This window comes from Athalia rosae, chromosome 3, assembly GCF_917208135.1.
Source record: "Athalia rosae chromosome 3, iyAthRosa1.1, whole genome shotgun sequence".
Taxonomy (NCBI): Eukaryota; Metazoa; Arthropoda; class Insecta; order Hymenoptera; family Athaliidae; genus Athalia; species Athalia rosae.
The window spans coordinates 9,264,903-9,285,108 of record NC_064028.1 but is presented as its reverse complement, the minus strand read 5'-3'; the positions used below and the strand labels follow the sequence as shown (position 1 = coordinate 9,285,108).

Sequence of the window (20,206 nt, the reverse complement as noted above, 5' to 3'; positions counted from 1 at the left end):
AACCGGATCGAAAAGAGCGGAGATAAAAAAAAAACGAAAAAAAAAAAAAACAAACACGAATAAAGGGATGGAAAATAAAACTAAAATTGGTCACCCCTCGCGTCGCTTTCGGCGGAGTCCACGTGCCTTCGGGGAACGTTCCCTTATTGTGGGAGGCCCTGCGGGGGTAAAATGGGCGGCGGCTGACGAGCGTCATTTATCAAGCGAACAAAAACCTTGGAAATAATTACTGGGGGTGTTTTCTGGAGTGTAGTAGCGTAGGCCGTTTCTCCGCTTCTAACTCTAGGAGCAGCTTACCCTACGCCGTGTAAAAGCGAAGAGAACTTCATTCATTATTACACTTTTATTTTGTTCTAACAATCGTTGAAAAATATGTACCACGTATGCACCGCTGCAGCGGGATAAAAGCGATTCGGATCTTCCGCACCTCAATACCTGCGTAAAATCGCAATTATTTCAATCGCTAATACCCTAGTCAACTGCAATGATCAATATCCAGCGCGCAATCGATTCCGAACATACGTTTGTATATGGTACGTCACGTTCCGGTTGCGCCATCGCAAGCTCGGCTATAAAAAAAACTTTTTCATCTCATTAGAGAATTGAACGAGGTAACAAAACTCGGAATAATACGGAGTCAAGATTATCCATCTTTTGGTCGATTTTTTTATATTACCGCATAAGTTTTCTCAGCGTTGACAAAGAGATTTCTTAGCAGGTTGCACGCCGAGGTGAATTGCGTCGTTATTTCGCCGGCGCCGATGATGGGTGGGAGTTAATAACGCGCGGTAGCATATTGCGGAATGAGAATGGACGGCGGTGCATTTATTGGCGTGTGTGTCGCGTTCCGACCCGGTTATGTTTGCAACAATGTTATGCAGGCGGAATACTGCGAGCGGGAAACCCCGGATATCCTTGGTATATATGAGAATGCGAAATGTGAAATGTTTTCCAGCATTTTTCATCCTATTTTCAAACCATTCGCCTAAACCGACCCGACCCTACCTGTCGTCTCGATTTTCCAGCCAGTCGTAAAGAACTTATGTGACACAGGTTCGCACTTTACCGAAAACTCCGAAAACTGCGTAGGTTTGACCTTAAAAAAAAAAAAAAAAAAAACAACAGAAAAAACAACAGAAAATGGATTTGTCGAGGATCAACGTTATCTGGCGGACGAAGTTCGGAAGCGAAAAACTTAGGGGTGAATTTTTCTTTTTTCTTTTCTCTCCAAAGAGAAAAATAATCAACAAAAATCACCGGAGAATAATAACGGTGATTTGAATCGTAGCGCGGTTCTTTTCTCGCCGGCCATTAAAAACTCGACGGAAAGCTCCGGAGCTTTCGTAAAGTATAGAATTCACCCCATTTTGGTATCCCCTATCGCCATCTGCTCGGAGCTTCAAGAACGAGCTTGCGGGCCGAACTTTTCACTCAGAGGTTCAGATCGCAGCACCTTGCAGCTTTCGTACCTATACCGAAATTACAACCCCCTGGGAAAAAGCCCGCGCTCCGAGTTTGAGACGGATCGATTGATTTCTGTGTCAAAATTTTCGAACACGTCGACGAAACGAAAGTTTCGATTTTCAAAAGCCATTAGCAACCCGAGCGGATGAAAGTTCGCGTATTTCAATTTTCAAAATTACAGGAGTCTGAAATTACCGTCACAAATCCAGAGCGGCGGCGTACGCGTTTCATTTTCCACCCCTCCCCCCCAAAAGTTCAATGGCATGAACAATGGGAATAACTGATTTACAGTATCGGTGATTTCCGGCCGTGAAGATTGAAAAAAAAAGAAACAAAGAAAAATAAATGACAAATGAAAACTACTGTACGATACAGTTATCAACCGCAACCCACAAGTTGATCTGTGTGCGATAAATTTGGGTTTCAATTTTTATGTAAATTTCGAGGGGAGCTTGCGCGTTCGGGATGACCTGTGGCCCGTGTCCGTTTGCTGTGTGTTTTCTATTCATTTTCAACCGTCAGACGATATGTAAAAGAACCGAAAAAAAAAAGAAAAAAAGACGAGGGAAAAAATGCTCGACGGTTCGCGAGCAAGCTGCACACACAGTTGAGTTCGTGCCGGGAATTTATACATTGCATTAACGTAATAAATTTGTATTTACCTACGCTCGGCTCGGTATTTTAAAAGGGGTGATTCTTCTCCCGCCATACCGTGAAAAATAGCGGAAGTCAGATATTCGAAGCAGGTTATAAACAGAACTGTACGGCATCATTCCTGATCTATACGTTTTTTTAGCCCTCTGCTTGTACTCATTTTTAGTATCGCGACTAAAACTGTATATCAATAATTACGATACCGACATCCATATTCACTTGACTAGCCAAGCAAAACGCGACGCACATCTATACCTATACTACATCACGTTAGAAACGTTGAAAAATTTCTTTCCCTTACAATAAAAAAAGAAATACGACGATGTGACTGGAACAGTATGTGCTCAACCATTCTGGCTTTCTAAGTATGGAGAGGATTTCTTAGTCCTTCCAGTCCCAAAAAAAAATTAATAAAACCAAGTAAATGTTATGCGTGAGCAATATCCAATTTGGGTATTTTGAGATCGCTGTTTTAAAATATTTCGGTGAAAGTTGTTCGTTTCAAATTACGAGGAGCATAATTCTATTGGATTCAATTACACGAAAGACAAGTACCTGATATCGTTGAAAATTTCCAACTGTCCTTCGTTGTGGTTCTTTATGAGTGATAAACTCACCTAAACGATGCTGCGTAGTATGAACATTCAGAAGATATCGTCCATTTTTTTAAGCTTCGTGATCCTCAATGGAGCATCAGAATTTCCGTCACTCCACTATCACCACATAATCCAGCACATCGCACACGCACGGATCCGCGTCTCACGGAATACTGAAGAATAAACCGAAAATTCTGTTTGGATCTACGCGCCGAACAAAGAAAGAGATTATAATAGACTCACTGCGTAAATACCAAGGTACACGCAAAATCAATCGTGTATTTGTATACCGTAAGAATCTCAGGAAAGTGAACAACATAGGGAACTCATGAGCGCGAGAGAGAGCTTATGGAAGTTCCGTGAGTGCGAGACAGACAGACTGCCTGCCCCTCCGTTGCCTTTGAGTCCCCACTCCGCCAAATTGTAAACAGACTATCGCTAGAGCTGTGATAGCCTGTTTAAAGAAAATCAATAAAAAAAAGTCTGTGATATCAAGAATAATAAGTATTAATAATTGTAATTAGAATCATTAAAGATTTAAATACATTTACATTAACAAAAAAAAATTATATTTTCATGAGAAAACCTTCATTTTGAATTGGGAACTTTTTTGAAAATTTTTTAATATTTAAAGGAACAAAGTCAATCCTATTTATGCTAATGGTTTTTGTTTTATCAATTGTGAGAGAAAAACACTCAACCCGAACGCGCTTACTTATTGTTAGATCACAGCTCTAGCGATGGTCTGTTTACAATTTGGCGGAGTGGGGACTCGAAGGCAACGGAGGGGCAGGCAGTCTGTCTGTCTCGCACTCACGGAACTTCCATAAGCTCTCTCTCGCGCTCATGCGTTCCCTATGTTGTTCACTTTCCTGAGATTCTTACGGTATAGTTCGCGTTGTATGTGGATGCCGGACGCGCGAATGACATGAAAGGTGCACGAATTCTTGAAATATGCTCCGTCCTCCGGATGAAAGTTAAAAATCAGCTCAAACATTCGAATGATTATTCTGTTTTCACGGAGAACGTTAGATTCAAAGAAAATACGTTGATTATGTGACGTTAATGAATCGATGAAACGTATTGTTGACGGTAGTTTAGATACTCTTTGCTGAATAAATTACCGAGCCCACGAACATTATTCAAATTCTTTTTGGTCTACGTCGCATATCAGTTCTTACCCTCTAAACTATGGAAAAGTTTGTATTTTTTATTTTCGAACCAAATCAATTTTCAAATTCGAATGAAGAATCAAATTTCGGGCATTTGGACGAAAAAAACGATCCTTGACATCCTTTTTGTGGATGCTGGAGATTGAGCTCTGGGAAATAATCCATATGTACAGCATACGTTTTGTCGAGTGGTGAAAGTGATCGTAGGCTTTTAATTTATCAAAAGTAATCACTTTTTTTTTCAGAAAATTTCATCTCTTTGTCTTTTTCAGTCGTACTCCAAAAGTCGAATAACATATATTGTACGGAAAAAAAATAATCCCGGTCGGAAAAAAGATGAAATTATTTCGATCGTTTTCAGGGTAAGGATTACCGTACAAAAAGATTATTCAAAAAGTTTAGAACGTCCGAGGTCAGAGGTGAAATGGTTCGCCGTGAAATGCCCTTTGTGCCGTATACCCACTTACATATACATACAGAGTGCGGAAAGAAAAAATTTGACCATACAGTAGGAAAATCGAAAGTGATATCGCGCTACGGTTTGGCAAACGAGGGGGTGTCGCACAGCGTATTCAGCCATTCCCCCCCTTCTTTTTTGAACCACGTATCTACATCCCTTTCCCCAAAAAACACACCGGGGGTATAATGGGAACTTGGAGCAAAAAACTTGCGTTATAGTCGTAATATATTACGACCAACGTCGCTGGTTTGTTCGAGCTTTTTCCTACGGCTGTGTGCACTGCACAAGTTATGTACGCGGACGTAGTAGATGCGGTGCCACGTTATTCCGGTTCAACGTATAATTGCGTTCGATCGCGCGCATTGTAAGTCTCGAACACGGTAAATATCGTCGATTGTACGATAATTATACGCAAAATCAATTCATCTGGAAAAAAAAGAGTTGAACAAAAAAAAAAAAAACACCGGGGGGGGAATAATTTCGGCTAAATTCGTCCGTCGAAGAGGTCTTTATCCCAGGCATATAGAGCCGAAACTGCGTGAAAACTGATCGCATTTGTTCCTCTTTGTATTTTTCAGGTCAGCGTGGACTGCGGAGATTTCCGGTGATGGTGTTCATCCACGGTGAGAGTTTTGAGTGGAACAGTGGAAACCCGTACGACGGAAGTATGCTGGCCAGCTACGGAGACGTCGTTTTTGTCACGATAAATTTCCGGTTGGGTATCTTAGGTGAGGTTTGGCGGACTTTTTATTCGCATCGAAGTTTGTTACTCCGACCTCGTCATACGCCGATAGCGATTCTCCACCAGTTACGGTTCCGCGTCGAGTACAGCCTGCATCGTTATCCCAACACTATATAGATATACACATAGCCGCGTCGCAGTGTTCGTTACTACCGAATATAATATAATAATGTTTGTCAGCAAACCTGCAGTGTAACCTCGCTTGTATTCATCTGCATGCCGAATGGATTAATTCGACCGGTATACGCAAAGAGATGGATATAGAATTTACATAACGTTGAACAACGCTGTTAATTTTACTCAGTCAGTCGAAGCTTAGATGTGTGAATTTTCAATACCATGAAATATATCCGGATAGATGCGACGACTCGTCGGGCCGATCCGTCAGAAATTCACTAGCGAACGCCGATTCGTTGACGTGTAGAAATGACGGATCGGCGAAGCTCGAGTATCGAAGAAAACGATACGATCGATGTTGCGTGAAGTCCAATTAAATTGATGAGTTTCGCGAGGATAAACAGATTTCAATTTTCGAGTCGGAAAAACATTGAAAACGGACGGATCAATCTAGTTAGCGAATTTCGATGAAGAGAATTAAAAAATCCACGTCGTGGGGAATATCGCGAATCGCCCTCGTCATCTGGGTCGATAATTCCCAAAGACAGGATTAGAAAATTTCAAGTAAACCGATAACGTAAACGAATTTTCCCTGTACCGAATCCGATCAGACCGGGTGATAATTTTGGTTTTTTTTTTTTTGTTTTGTTTTTCTCTTTTTTCTACCGAGAATCAAGACTCGGCAACATGAGCTCGCGCTATACCTGTAAATATGGCGTTGCGATATAGATGTATATATCGCAACGAGAGCGGGATGAAAAATGTTGTCGGGTAAAAGTGTGTTGCTCGTCGTCATAAGTCACTCCTACAGAGTAAAGTGAATTTATAAATTTCCTACAACTCTGCACACAGAGGCAGCTGCGAAAGCATCGCGGTACGATACAACGGGTGGTTAAAATCGAAACTGTCATAAGAATTTATCGAGTATATATATATATATATATATATATATATATATATATATATTTATATATTTACATATGCATATAGTATATGTATCGTACATAATACGGATCCGCAGTTTGTTACATACCCTCGCAACTGTTCGGGCATCGCGACGCCATAGTATTTACCTAGGCACGGATAATCCTTGGATAATCCATTGCGATATATCCGTGCACAAGAATTGCAGTTGCGCGCCGATAATTTAATCCCGATTATATCCCATCGCCGTTCACTTCTCTCGAATGTATATATGCAAGTTAAACGTGTATACGGTACGTGTCACATTTTACCATGAGTATTAATATTCCAGATAGTATATTCAAATTCACCGGTAGCGGTAGCTTCCGCGTTGGTATTGAGCGTGAATCGTCTTTAAAAATCAAGGCGACGTACACATTCGCCATTTGGGGATTATTTACCCCGCGCGAAAATCCTCGAATCTTACGAGAATGAAGCTTTCGCAGCGTAGTGTATATGTACATATATATGCGTGTGAGGGGTTCGGAAAGAAAGGCTTTGGGTAATATCGTCGGTGCTCGAGATAAAACAGAGTTTGATGACGGCCATCGCAATTTCGGAGGTGATTCGATTATCTCAGAACCATGTGAAATAACCGGTCTGGACAGTTTGGCTGCTTCCGCACGGCGTCCGGGAGTATACACGTGGATAAGGAGGAGACCCGCCTAGTTCTGGTTCAATTTTCTATAGGACAATTTCGGAAATAGCTCGTTGCCTGAAAATAAGGTACATCAAGGGTGAGCCACCCTATAGATCGGATGCAGCGGCAAATAAACCGGGAAAAAGTAAACAATGAAAAAAAAAAAAAAAAAAAAAAAAACGGAAGGAAGAACGAGAAAAAAAAAATCACCGACCAAGAAAAATAGGATAAAAAACGAACGAAAAAGGACAGAGCGCGGAACCATAATCATAAATTAGTTTCAAGTGCCGGGGAAGTGCTTAGCGCCGTACCGAGGCGCATAGATACAGCTAGCTAAAGGGGTGAAAAAGGCAAATACCAGGGGGCGGGACAAGGGGCGGGAGTATCTCATCTTGGCAGCGGGACATGTGCTGAGAAATGTATAGACCCCTGCAGAGTGCTCGACGTTGCGTAAGGATCGAAATCGCATCGATCATTCGGAGGTCATAATTGGGTCAATGCAGCCATCGGCGGCAGCGAGTGCCAGAAAATTTAGTGGGGAATTATCGGGATCTGGGATTTCTTCGCATCGGCTATTCATCGGAGCGTGAGTCGCGAGGTACGAGTGGAAGAGATAACGATGTTTTTAACTCGCTGATTGGATTTTTATATTCTAATTAAACTCGTCAAACTAATTGCCGTTATAGAAGTCAAACGGCGAACGTACGTACCTAAGGTAGTTCGACGACAGGGAGTAAAAGAAAAAAATTGTCAGCGAATGTTTTTTTTGCTGAATTACTGTTCACTTTCATCGCCCGGTCCCGATGACGTCGAATACGTAGTTTTATTTTTTTTATTTTATTTTCTTTCTTTTTTTCGTTCTCTTTATACGTCCATCGCGAGCATTGGTTTTTTCTCACAAGCAGAAATTCTCTCAGAACCGTGACCCGCCCAGCTGCGTGGGGGAATCCCAATAACCTTCTGAACCTAAACCCAAACGACGCATGAAAGCTCAAAGCTTAGTCTTCCGGATCTAAGGCTGACCCTGCAGTAAAATTACTTCTTCTATGTAGTCCCGAAATTTCTTTAAAACCCCCTATTTTTTCATCATTCGTTCTGATTTTGAGTGAATTTCAGTGGATATTCGAAGATTCTATTTATGAGAGAACTTTACAGGTTTTCTCAGGCCTGGAACGAGCGACAACACATCCAGCAATTTCGGACTTCTCGATCAAGTGGCGGCTCTTTTATGGCTGAAAGAAAATATCGCCGTTTTTGGTGGCGATCCGAACAGTGTGACGTTGGTCGGCCACGGTACCGGCGCGATATTCGCCAACCTATTGCTCATAAGTCCCGTGGCTAGCAGAGGTGAGTCGAGTGTTGCAGAGAGAGAGAAATGAAAAAAGGAAATAAATGAATTTAAAAAACGGAACAAAGACTGAAATATATTGTCACCGGCGATTCATCAGGGCGCAGCGTCCGCGGTTGACCTATATCCCGTGTAGAGAACTCCGTGTAGTTACCGGGGGGGGGGGGGGGGGGGGGGGGCAGTTTTTCCATACACGTATATTATTACAGTTCAACAAACTAGATCCCGTTGGTGGGTAATAAAAATGCAGGCGCAGGTCGCGCGGCTTGAGCATCGGGATTTAATTTTCGTCGAGATTTAATATGCTTCTAATAATAATTAGATTCAATTAAAATTCTCAAGTTTAACCGCAGACAGTTCTGCCCACGTACCTAAAAACTTTTAGTTACATTCCTTTCGTATAATATCCGATGAGCGTAATGAGGTTGAAATTTATATTGAATTCTGAGAACTATTTTAATTTTAACTGACGAGATCAGTTTACTAGTTTTTAATACCACCTGATGCTCCCTTCAAACTCGGAAACAAAAATTGGAAAATAAAAAAAATCTAAAAAATCGAAACGAATCCACCGTACGCGGGGTCGTGGATCTTAGTTTCTCACGTCAACCGGTGAATTCCGATGCTCTTCAATCCTCAAAACCGTTCAAAATTTATTCGAAATTCCACTCCAGTCGCTTTCACGACAGTCGTATAATGGAACTTATACCGAGCGTCGTGCATATTGTACACCGCGATAAATTATTGAGAGCAATTCGGTTTCGTTTCCGGTGCACAGGTTCTCGCGTTTTCAAGCGCGTGCACACAGCCCGCGTCGTACGTATTGCACACGTGCACAGGTACAGCCCCACTGTCTTCGTGAAAATAACTCGGCACCGAGCGCACAGAGAACCGTAATCAAGAAAACGTCACGAACACCACAGGGGCCAGTGACGAGGTGTTAATACTTTTACGAAAGCACATTTCCACCCGACCCCCGCGTTGATACACGAGTCGTTCCGCATATTTTTCCGCTCATATCCGGCGAAGCGGAGACTTTAATTGACGGAAAAAGGAGAGGGACAACAAAAAACACATTCTCGTTCGCAGCTCACTGTAATGGGCGGTAATTTCAGGTGCTGGATTATTCAAACGCGGTATTCTGATGTCTGGATCGGCACTGAGCGCAAACGCCATTGGAAAAGCACCTCTACAGGTCACAAAACAGGCAAGAATTTTTTCATTCGAAATTTTTTCAAAACATCCTCGCAATAATTTATTCAAACGGCGTGCAAAATACTTATTATTCGGCCGAGATTCCGGCTGAGAAATATTGTAAATTTTTATTTACGGACTCGGAATTCTCGCGAAATTCAGACGAACCCACTTCGTCGATCGGGCTTGGAATGTTTCGATTCCAGTAGCATGACGGTTTTCTGCGAGATATATTTATCCTACGACCGAAAATTTGGATCTTGAAGTAACTCCGGCAGAGACGTGGGAATCTCTTTCGAAAATTCTCGATCGGATAACGAGGTGAAAGAAAAAAGAAGTCGACCGTTTCCCAGACGCGTCGCTTGATTCGTAGGCGCACGAATACCCCTCCCTCAATTATTTCATACGCTCAAATAATATATCGGTAATGGGGATTAATTCCGGTGGGAATTTAATATTCTCTTGTTTCGGCAGGTCGCGCACGCTCTGAATTGCCCGACAGGTAGCGACAAAGACTTGGCAAATTGCTTGCAGAATCGACCCCTCGATTCCCTCTTGGACGTACGGATTGATAAGCCTCCACACGTTCCGGCTTACGCCCCGCTGACAGACGGCGCGGTCGTACCGAAGAACCCCTGGGACTTGATGAAAAGCACCGAGATATTTGGCAGGTATAAGACAGAACACCCCTTGACCCTTCATAGGAATGGAAACTTTGATTCACAAGGGATACTCGAACCAAAGATTCCGTTCGCTTGGAAACCGTTCGTCTCCACATTATTCGATGTTCGAGTGCTTCCGAAAAAAAAAACAAAAAAAAAAAAAAAACGGTGTACATTTACTTTTGTTAAAAAAGAAAAGGGTTGCTTGTCCCTCGCTCTCGGGAATTTGAAAATAATTCTCGCATCGATTGCCGAAGATTTTTTCTCTATCTCTTTCGATTGACACCTCGATTTTTTCAGGTACGATTTGATGTACGGTGTTACGGAATCGGAAAAATTTCACGAATTACCACCAGTTGCCTTGTTGCACGGCTTACTGGACCACGAGAGGGACAAGTTTCTGCGAGATCACGTGAAGGTCGGTACGAGAAGCGAAGTCGTACGGCTTCTATTGTTTCTTCGCCGGCTCGATTTCGAGACCGGATGGATTGTTTGCAGAGAAAATATAGCTCGAGTGTTTTATATTTGAAAAAAAAACAAAAAAAACGACGATAATTTGCATCGTATTTTCATTTTACAGGCGACACACGAACTTGAACCGGAAATGGTATTGTCGAAACTCCTCGAGCACTACGGTGGTTATTCGAGTACATTTACGAACGAGTTCGCGTTGAAAAATCGCGAAATCGTGCTCCAGGCGTTGTCCGACAGCGGAACAGTCGCACCCCTCTTGTTGACTGGAAAAATGCACGCCAGAGTGAACCCGAAGAGCTACATGTACGTTTTCTCTCACCCGAGGGCGATGCAGGACTATTACGGAGTGAGTAAAACTGCGCCAATTTCAACAGCTATCCCCCGCACGTACCTGCACAAATGTCTGGCTATTTTGGCGAACGATTTATTTGAATAAATATATATATATATATATATTTATACATGTACGTATACCGGACAAATACCGCGATCGGTGGAGGTTGTTGCGCTCATGTTTTACTTTGTATTCTATTACGTTACAGTTACAGAATTCGAACAGTTCGCGAAACTCGAATAATATCCCATAGAATTATTCGTGTTGTTAATTTTATGAAATGAAAATAACGGGATAACGGTTGAAATTATGTAATTAATTTGTTTTCGCTTTTTGCCCGCAAACCGGATCGTGTATCGTGGATTATTCGGATCCGCATATAACGAGAATTAATTTGTACGGCAGATCAGTCGGGAAATGGTTGCCCAATGGCTTCCAGCGATAATTAGACCGCAGAAACGGCTCCTACTGATCGATCAAACTCGCGAAATCTACTCCCCGAATTTTTCGGATATTCACCGCGAGTGAATACCCCGTACCTCTGCTTTTCAAATATTCAATTTTTCCTTTTTAGCAGCAGCAGCACCAGCACACGGTCCACGGGGAGGAGTTGGCCTATATCCTCGGAATTCCGGTGGGCGGAGGAAAGTACCATTTACAAGACAGATATAACATCGGTGAGGCATTGTTCTCAGAGGCGATGATGACCTGGTGGTGTAACTTTGCACATACAGGGTGAGTCGTTTCTATGTATATACATATAACGCATGAATCCCATCACGGATCTTTATCACAGCTGCTCCGACGGCGGCTACAGAGGCAGCTAATTAACTACGGTTTCAATTACCGCATCTGCTCAGATAATTAGCGGCGTTATATTCTCGAGGGAGGACCCTCTGCAACTCGATGTAAAGGGTCCGCTGATAAACTTGAAAGTATATCCATCTTATTCAGCATTTATTTATATTTATATTTTTTTCCTCAAGTGATTTACGTTTCGGCGATTCTTTTTTTACTTTCCATTCTGTTTTCGAATTTACAAGCAATTATCAACTGTGATCGGATTACATGTTACGTATATAGGTATACACGTTAGCAATCCCGTCGTTCGTATTATGACCACCGTTTATTTTCCGCGACGGATACGCGTGTAATAAACGTATTGAAAATTCGTGCGAAACGGTAAACTTAAGCTGTCAGAACGTGGAATATAATTCAAACTAGTTGACGAGTGAAACCTAATAGGTGGAATAACCATCATTCCCGTCAAATGTACCTATCATAAACGGTGGTTTGCGGTTCGGCAGTGTAGTAGCAGCAGGCAGCCTCTGCAACCTAGGTAGGTATAATGGCATCAACTGAAATTTTGAAAACTGTAACGCTCCAAACGCACAGCGCTCCGAAATTCACCGGTAATTGGAATTCGTCGGAATGAAACCCGGGGCAAGAGAAAAATAAACGGAGCTGCCGCCGGTAGCCAGACATACGACAGACGAGTGAAACGCATGAACGTATAATCAACGGCACATGTCTAATGTATACATTTGCATAAGCGATGATAACCACGCGCGTATAGAGATTTGTATGCTCTGGAATATAACGTGGTATCATTGGACGACCCGCTGAATTGGGTAATCGGGTTTTCTCATCTTTTCTCCCCTGCAGATCAAAAATTTACAGGTTCGCGGTATGATAAAAATAGACCTCTTTCCTTTATCTTCGTGTTTATCTCCGGTAATCCAAAAACAGTTGATGAGAATACGCACCTGCTGCCGAACTCGTGTCTTTTGATCTCAGGAATCCAAGTCCAACAGCCAATTAATCTACGTGAAAAATTGATCGAGTTATCGCCGCTTTTTCACCTTTCGGAGCAGAAAAATTTAGATTTGTAACTTTTTGGAAATTGTCGGTAATTGTTTTTGCAAATTTTCGTAATGTTAAGACACGGCGTTTTGTCAGTTAAAAATGTTCGAAGGTTCGGAAAGCAAAAAAAAAAAAATCGACAGATCATGGGACGGGTTGGAATAAGAAGTAAGATTTTTCAGAATTTTTTGAAGTTTTTAAAAAAATCCAATTTTCAGATGGGTTTGATGAATCATCGAAAATAAACGGTCAAAGAAAAGAAATCTGAAAAAAAAATTCACGATTGCTTTTTTGACATCGGAGAATCGTACGAAAAATCACAAAGCAAATCAAAAATGATGAGGGAAACCCCATCGGTCGAGTTGACATGGAATGCCCCGTATAGGTATACCTACATTTTTGATTTGTGAAGTAGGTCTGAGTCACGATTCTGCGCAGGGTGAATCGCGTACTGAATTATGGGCGATCTAATTAGTTAAATTTTTGATTACAAAAACTCTTAATCAACTAAATTAGGGTATTCGAAGATCTTAATCCTTCGCAAACTCGCAGTTCGAGTCTTTTGTTACATTATAAGTAGCGTAATAGAGTCGACGAGTTGGAATATATCTAAAGACGGGAAAAAAACATCGGACTCGAAATGTTTTGAGGAGCAGGTTCAGAACAAAGCCACGTAATTCAAACACGTCAGAGATACCAACCAAAATCTCAAACGATCATATTCAGCACAGCATCCGAATGCCATTTGATTAAAGCTGAAGTTCGATATTTTTGTCTAGTTAATTCTGCTCACGGATATCAGACCATAAATCGTATTATTCCTTGGCGATGAGATGGTCGCGATACGCATGAAAAATACATCCATATTCTGATCAGAATCCACGAAATTTCGCAAAATTATAACCTGTACGGATGATAAAATGCCGCTGTCTTGTTATACCGGATTCATCTTGTTTAATTGGATAATTCATTCAGAAAACCGTAATTAAAAATTGCTGAAGGAGTCATTTTTTCCTCTCTCTCGGTTTCGAACCAGACTCACCGTCGGAATCAGCAAGTTTCGAAAAATACGAAATAAACATATACAACATGCGCGAATTATCGATCTTGGGGGTACAAGCTGGCGAGAATGATTTCGTTTTGATAGCCTTCGAAAACCAGAATCAAACGAGTCGAGGTAGAAAAAAGCGTTTCGATACCTCGGAGCTTCTAATTATTTATTTATTTCTTTGCGGCAAATTTCTCTCGAATGTTTGTTTGGGATCGGTTGACAACAGTTCCATATTGCCGAACAAACACCCTAAGCAAACTGCGCGACGAAGCGGCAGCAATGGTATCAGCTCGAAGGAAAAAAAACAAAAAAAAAAAGAAAAAAAAGCTCACCGAATACTCTGCAGACGATCGCCAATCGTCATTATATTCGCTGCGCGCGATGCTTTCGATCAAACTTACGCTTTTCAAACTATTCGGTACAATGTTCGCGCCAATGATCTCAACGAGGATTTAACAGGGTGAATGATATTTATAGCTCCTACAGTCATTAATTAGAAAGGTTTGTCTTGTTATGCCGTTGTTTGTTAATCCTCTGCGCGTGTTATTTTAACAGCCTTTTGTGCGTATCTTGACTTGGCTAAATTACGTTTGTTCAGGAATCCCAACGCCCCAAGAAGATCAACATTCCTGACCGATGGACCAAAGGAGTGGTTGCAGTACGAGCTCGACTGGCCGGAATACGACCCTGAAAACCAGACGTACTTCAACCTCAGTAAGCACGAACACACGCGCGAATAGAGCTCAAATTTGCAGGAATAAATATCCATACATTTGAATATCAAAATGACGGAGCTCCCCGCTATGATTTCAGCAATTCCACCGGAAGTTGGCTCGCGGTACAGAGAAGCGGAGATGAAATTCTGGAATGAAGATTTACCAGAGCTCATCAGACGTCCGATCGTTGAACCTACTCTGGTGCAAGCGACGCATAAACCATTGCGGAATAGGCCTGCAATTTTGGACATTGCGGACGGCATAACGGAATACCCTGGCCAAAGCAGACCGGGTATGGAGTACGGGTTTGCCGAGACGCACCGAGAGGGTGAAATGATGATAGGATCAACGGGAACAATGACCAAAGATGGGTCGAAATTACACCACGGAGTGGTACTGCCCGACGGAGTGGCGTTGGACAGTACCGTGGACGTTGGAGATGTTTCAACGACGCCGGAATCCAGTACGATTAAAAATTCATCCGCGTTATCGTTGGTCATCGGTTTCGGCGTTGTATTTCTGCTGATCAATCTGATGGCGTTTTTCTATCTGTATCACAAACGTCACAATTTGAAGACCAAAGAGAAGAGCCTCAAGAGACGTCTCAGTCAAAAGGACGACGGATCGAAACGTTCTAAAATGGACAAACAGACAGCGGAGAAGAATCTAGAACTGGGTAATAAACACGACAGTAGACCCGACCTTAACGAGGTACTCAAAAACGACAAAGCCTACGACAACAATTCGAATTTCGGACGGCGTTCGAAACTATCGAGGCAAAATTCAACCTCCACCATCGACACTCACATCAAAGTCAGAGAGTGGATTCAGCAGGAAATTGTCCACAGGTTGGTAACTCCGTTAATTCGAAATTACTATGCTAATAGCCGGAGCGTATTCTTGTTCTAACTTTTACCTCCGCGTCTTCGTACGTTTTCGGACTCCCTCACCACGGTGATCGCCGGCGGTTAGAGGGTCATCGAAAACGGTATACCAACCGCAATATAGTTTGTATATAGATATAGTATGGAGTGTATAGAGTCAGGGCGGTGTCGTTGATCGATAAGCCAAAAGATTTTATGCTGCAGCACTTTACGATAATGCGTCCTGCCCGATGTTTAACAGGTGCTTTTACGCGCCATTAACAGTTTCCAAAGTGTTTTCAGTGCGCTAGCTCTACCATAGATCGGTGGTCTTTCGTTGTTTTAATTACAAGAATTTGTTAATTCGGACGGTGCAATTTTTGCGGGGCAATTCACCCCGCGTACCTCGTACGTTTTTTTCTCGCCACGCTTTGTTGTTTCCCTTCTTTTTTTTGTTTTTTCTTTTCATGTTTCAAAGCCGCAGTGAGTGATAATATCGAGATTGAGTAACATCGCGCTCACTCTTTATATCCACTGCGCTGCCGAGTTCAATTAACCACGAACACGGCGAAAAGCCAGGTTTGTACGAGTTGCCTGCAAAAGTGTTACCCTCCAAGTTGCCACAGATTCGAGATCAAGTTTCAGCGAGCGGTAGCGTTAGCGGTGGGGGTGGTGGTTTAGCGGCGATGGTAGTAGTAGTAGTAGTAGCATCTGGCAGGATGTTGGGTACTAGATTCTGGATGGTACAACGTGCTCGAATAGCTTCAAGGTTTTTCTCCGCGAATTACTGAGTAATGATATACCGCGGAAACGTGAAATCCGAGGGATACATATCACGTTCACGTATTATACAAACAACTTGACACTCACATTATTCAATTTCTACGAGTATAGAGTAAGGCAGTAGTGGCATAGCAGCAGCTGTTGGCTGCTGCGGGGTTGAAACCGAAACAACACAATACAGCGGTATAGTTTCATCCGATATACATTCCGAAACAATATTTTCTTCTGGACTGCAATAACCAATATTAGTTTTCAATGCTTTCCGGTTCGAATAACGTTCCATTTCAGACAAAGCGGTTTGTTGTAGGTATCGTTGAATAGCTTTTATAGTCTCGCGGAGAATCGACGTTCGTTTAATTCGTTTTGAAATTATTATTTATTCTCTTGACAGATGTTCACCGAGGTTTCTCCGTAAGACGCGAGAAACCTTGCAAAAGGAGCATCAAGATAAGTTGAGTAAACAGCAGGAGGAAGAAAGGAGAAAATTGCAGCTTGAGAAATTGATGAGTAGAAAAGAGGAACCGATCTACGAAGAAAATCCGACCATCGTCGTTCGTCCTGGTAAAAAGTTGAAGACGTCCAGAGTTCCGAAGGTATCGGTGGCCATAGATGCGACTCCAGCTACCAGAACTGAGTCGGTATTAAATCAAATACCAATCGAATTGGCCCAAGGCGAAAAGGAACCGTTCGCGAATCGATCCGACGGAGTTCAATCGGAGACGCCAGATTCGAGCTCGATACTGACCACTCCACAGGTTGTCATAATCGAACATCATCACTCGAAAAGCGACCCCATTCCCATGATCAGCGCGATTTACAAGCATCCGAAGATCAGCGAATCCGAATCCGGCAGTGTGAACAGTTTGTACGCGAGAGCGAACCCGAAATTGAAATCCAGGTTGCCGAGAATAGGATCGCCCCAAAGTTCCGAGGAACTGACCACCGCGACGTCGAGTTCTAAAAATACCGGAAGTGACAACCTGTACGATCAGGTATCTCCTGAGGACATATACGGACAAACAACGGCTCCGAAATTCACGACATTTGGGAGCCAGACGAAAGGTGACGACATAAACGTCACTTGTCGCGAACCCACGGAAGAAAGAGATTCCATCAGTCCCGAGGAAGCTCTGAAAACTATAAAACGTCGGAAATATCCGAAGGTCCTACCGGACATTGAGAAGAGAAGGTCACTTCCGGTGCCGAATAGCCTATTCATCCCGAAACAGCACGGGAACTCGCTGAAAGACCACAAGAATAATTCACAGCCGAATTCACCCGTCGGTCAAATTCTGCCGCCGCTTCCTCCGCCCCGAGTTTTCGGTACTTCGAAAAGCTTGGATCTCGCGGAAGAGGAATCATCGTCTCAGCAAGAAGCCGAGCCGATAACGACCAATCTTCACGTGGGTCCGCTTCTCAAACGTCAGGATTCAACAGCCAGAAACAACTCGGATCCAAATTTACTCGAGACGTTGAAACGCAAGGAGAGTCACGGAACGGACAATGCGAAGATGAATCAATCTCAAAGTTCCGGAAATATCAGCGCCAATATTTTGGGGAGCGCGAAAGGGGATTCTTCGCAATTATCAGCACCGAGTTTGAACGAGGCGGCGAGTTCAGCGGCTGGAAGCGTAAGGGGGCCGGTCAGGATCGTGGGTAATCCGAACTGGTACAGATCAAAGGATTCTTTGAGTGCATCTCGACCACACAAGATTCCCGCAGGATCAAATGTTGCGGGACCGGACGTTAGCATAGGTAATCCAAATTGGTACAAGCCGCTGGTAACGGCCGCGTGCAGCCGCAGCGATGGCGATATTTCACCAACGGTTATCACGATTCCACCTGTCAGCGAGACACAAACGGCGATAACAACAAGGGAAACTAACGCCGGTAAACCTTTCACGTTCCTGGGGGATGGTAATTTGAAGCAAAACTCCGCCAACTCGGTTAACAGCGGTGAAACTTTAACAAACCCCTACCAGCAACAACAAAATTGGGAACCGAAAGGACCCGCGGAGCCGAAGATCGTTATCACACCTAGGGTGGGCAACCTCCTGGGACAATCGGGGCAAAGCTTGAGCCACAATTTGTCAAATATCGCGGGGGGTTCCGGTCGAAAGCTCATAGACGAAGGTCACAAGGCGTCGGTATCGCCTATGGCGAATTTTCAGTCACTCGCCGCGCAAGATTTTAATCCGTCGGCGGCATTTCCGGTATCGGAACAAAGGACGATAGCGGTGGTTCCGAAGGACGAAGTAAGGGAACCGAAGATAATCATAACACCAAATAATTCGGGTAACGTAGTCGCGAATTTGAAGCAACCAAAGATAATAATAAAGCCGTCGACGAACCCTCAGAAGTCGATCAGAGAGAACAAAAATATTCCGAAAGTATCGGCGATACCGTCGCCCGAGTGTCAGAACCTTCGAAATACGGAACAGCAGCAAACGTCGCATCAGGACAAAAAGATAATCGATCTCGTCAAAGATCAGACGGCGGCAGCGGCCGTACCAACGACGGAAAAACCGCTGTTGAAAGAGAAGCCAAACGTCACGAGAATACCTTCGTTTTCGAAGAGGAATAAAAACGATCAGCCGTTCAAACTTGAGAAATCGTGGAGCCCGGCTTATCCCGAAAAAGCGGAAATCGTACAAAAGGTGGACGCTGTTCCAATTAACAAAGTCACCGAAGTACCTCTCACACCCACTATGGACCGAAAGACCGGGATCCCGATGTTCGCTAAAAAAAATAGCGAGAAATCATCGAGTACCGATTCGTCGAATAGCACAACGAATTCCAATACCGGCACTATAAAAAAACAACCCAAGTAAAAACGATGGTGGAAAAATAGTGAAAAAAAAAAGCATCGCGTAAAAACTGTCCGACGTGCGTTATTTTTTTCATAATTACCACTGTCTAAAAGTCGTTAGGATCAATATTTCCATTGATGAACCTACAACGATCGATATCGCACGACCCAAAAGTTAGGGTTGCTTCAGAAAATATTTTAAGTGCAGTCACGTTATTACGTACGTTAGTATTTAGTTATAACTGGTCTACATATTTATTTGTCAACGTTTTTTCTACGCGTTTTAACTTGTAATACGATTAGAGAAATGAATAAAACTTTTTCCAGACTTTTATCGTATACACATACCTGCGTATTTTACAGAAGGTTGGGACACACAACGGGGACGCTGAGGGAATAAAAGAGGCTCTGGAATTTCACCACCGATTTTTTGCTGATTTCAGTAAATAATTAAAGTCCATAACAATTTTGTAGTCTATCGAATGAAGAGGAATTGTGGGGAAGGAGGCACAATGAGGAAGCTGAAAAACAATTCTGAAATGAAGGAAATGTGGATTTCAGGGGAGTATTGCTCATTTCGTAATCGGAATTCGCGGTACTCCACCCTGCCCCAATTTTCCTCATTTTTTCTTCTCCTTTTTTGTGAAAGCCGAGAGACATAGCCGAGAGTTTGCTGGCAGCAAAAGCGGCAACCAGAAGCTGGAGAATGATGAAATTAGTTTTCCTCCAGTCGATGAATTTCTATTGTCAAGATAAACAAAGTCCATTTATCGTTAGAAAGTCAAGGAAAAGTATATGAAGTATATTATAAATAAATTCTCGGTGGTTCACTCGGTGTATGTACGGATATACATATATACGTTCCACGAGGCATTTCTTGTAATCAAAACGATCTTCGAACTTTTCGAAACGAGAATAATAAAATTTCTTGACCCATATTCGTCAAACTGCGGCACTCAAAATGCCACGGTATGTATACCTATATACGTTATTACCTTCAAAGTACAGCGAGAACTCGCGGAGCAATAAGCAGGACTGCGTAATTCAACTTCCAACTTTTCTCCACTATGGCTTCTCCTGCAGCCTCCGTTGCAATCTTCATTTTTTTTTTATTCTCCTTTTCATCTACCCTTATCATTATTATTATTATCATCTTCCCTTGTTATCATTATTATCGTCATAGCTATTATTATCATTGTTGTTGTTGTTGTCGTCATTATTATTATTATATTCATTTTGTTCGTTTGTGCAGTGGTGAGATTTGAAGTCAAAACAAGTTTTGTGGGAAATGGGGTGAGCTA

The 20,206-nt window shown here is 42.7% G+C and overlaps 1 protein-coding gene across 2 annotated transcripts in view; it reads left to right on the top strand.

The window, feature by feature from the left end:
• LOC105694000 overlaps positions 1-19,233 on the top strand; it is a 41,567-nt gene extending 22,334 nt beyond the window's left edge. The window contains exons 3-12 of one of the 2 annotated variants that reach the window (XM_012414293.2): positions 4,925-5,074; positions 7,964-8,155; positions 9,272-9,363; positions 9,825-10,021; positions 10,313-10,430; positions 10,593-10,832; positions 11,398-11,555; positions 14,333-14,448; positions 14,548-15,298; positions 16,488-19,233. In XM_012414293.2, coding sequence (XP_012269716.2) covers positions 4,925-5,074; positions 7,964-8,155; positions 9,272-9,363; positions 9,825-10,021; positions 10,313-10,430; positions 10,593-10,832; positions 11,398-11,555; positions 14,333-14,448; positions 14,548-15,298; positions 16,488-18,927 — 4,454 coding nt within the window. In that variant the 3' untranslated portion in view covers positions 18,928-19,233. Of the gene's footprint in view, positions 1-4,924; positions 5,075-7,963; positions 8,156-9,271; positions 9,364-9,824; positions 10,022-10,312; positions 10,431-10,592; positions 10,833-11,394; positions 11,556-14,332; positions 14,449-14,547; positions 15,299-16,487 lie in introns of both variants that reach the window. The other variant, XM_048651680.1, reaches the window with a different exon arrangement.
• The last annotated feature ends 973 nt before the right edge of the window (positions 19,234-20,206 follow it).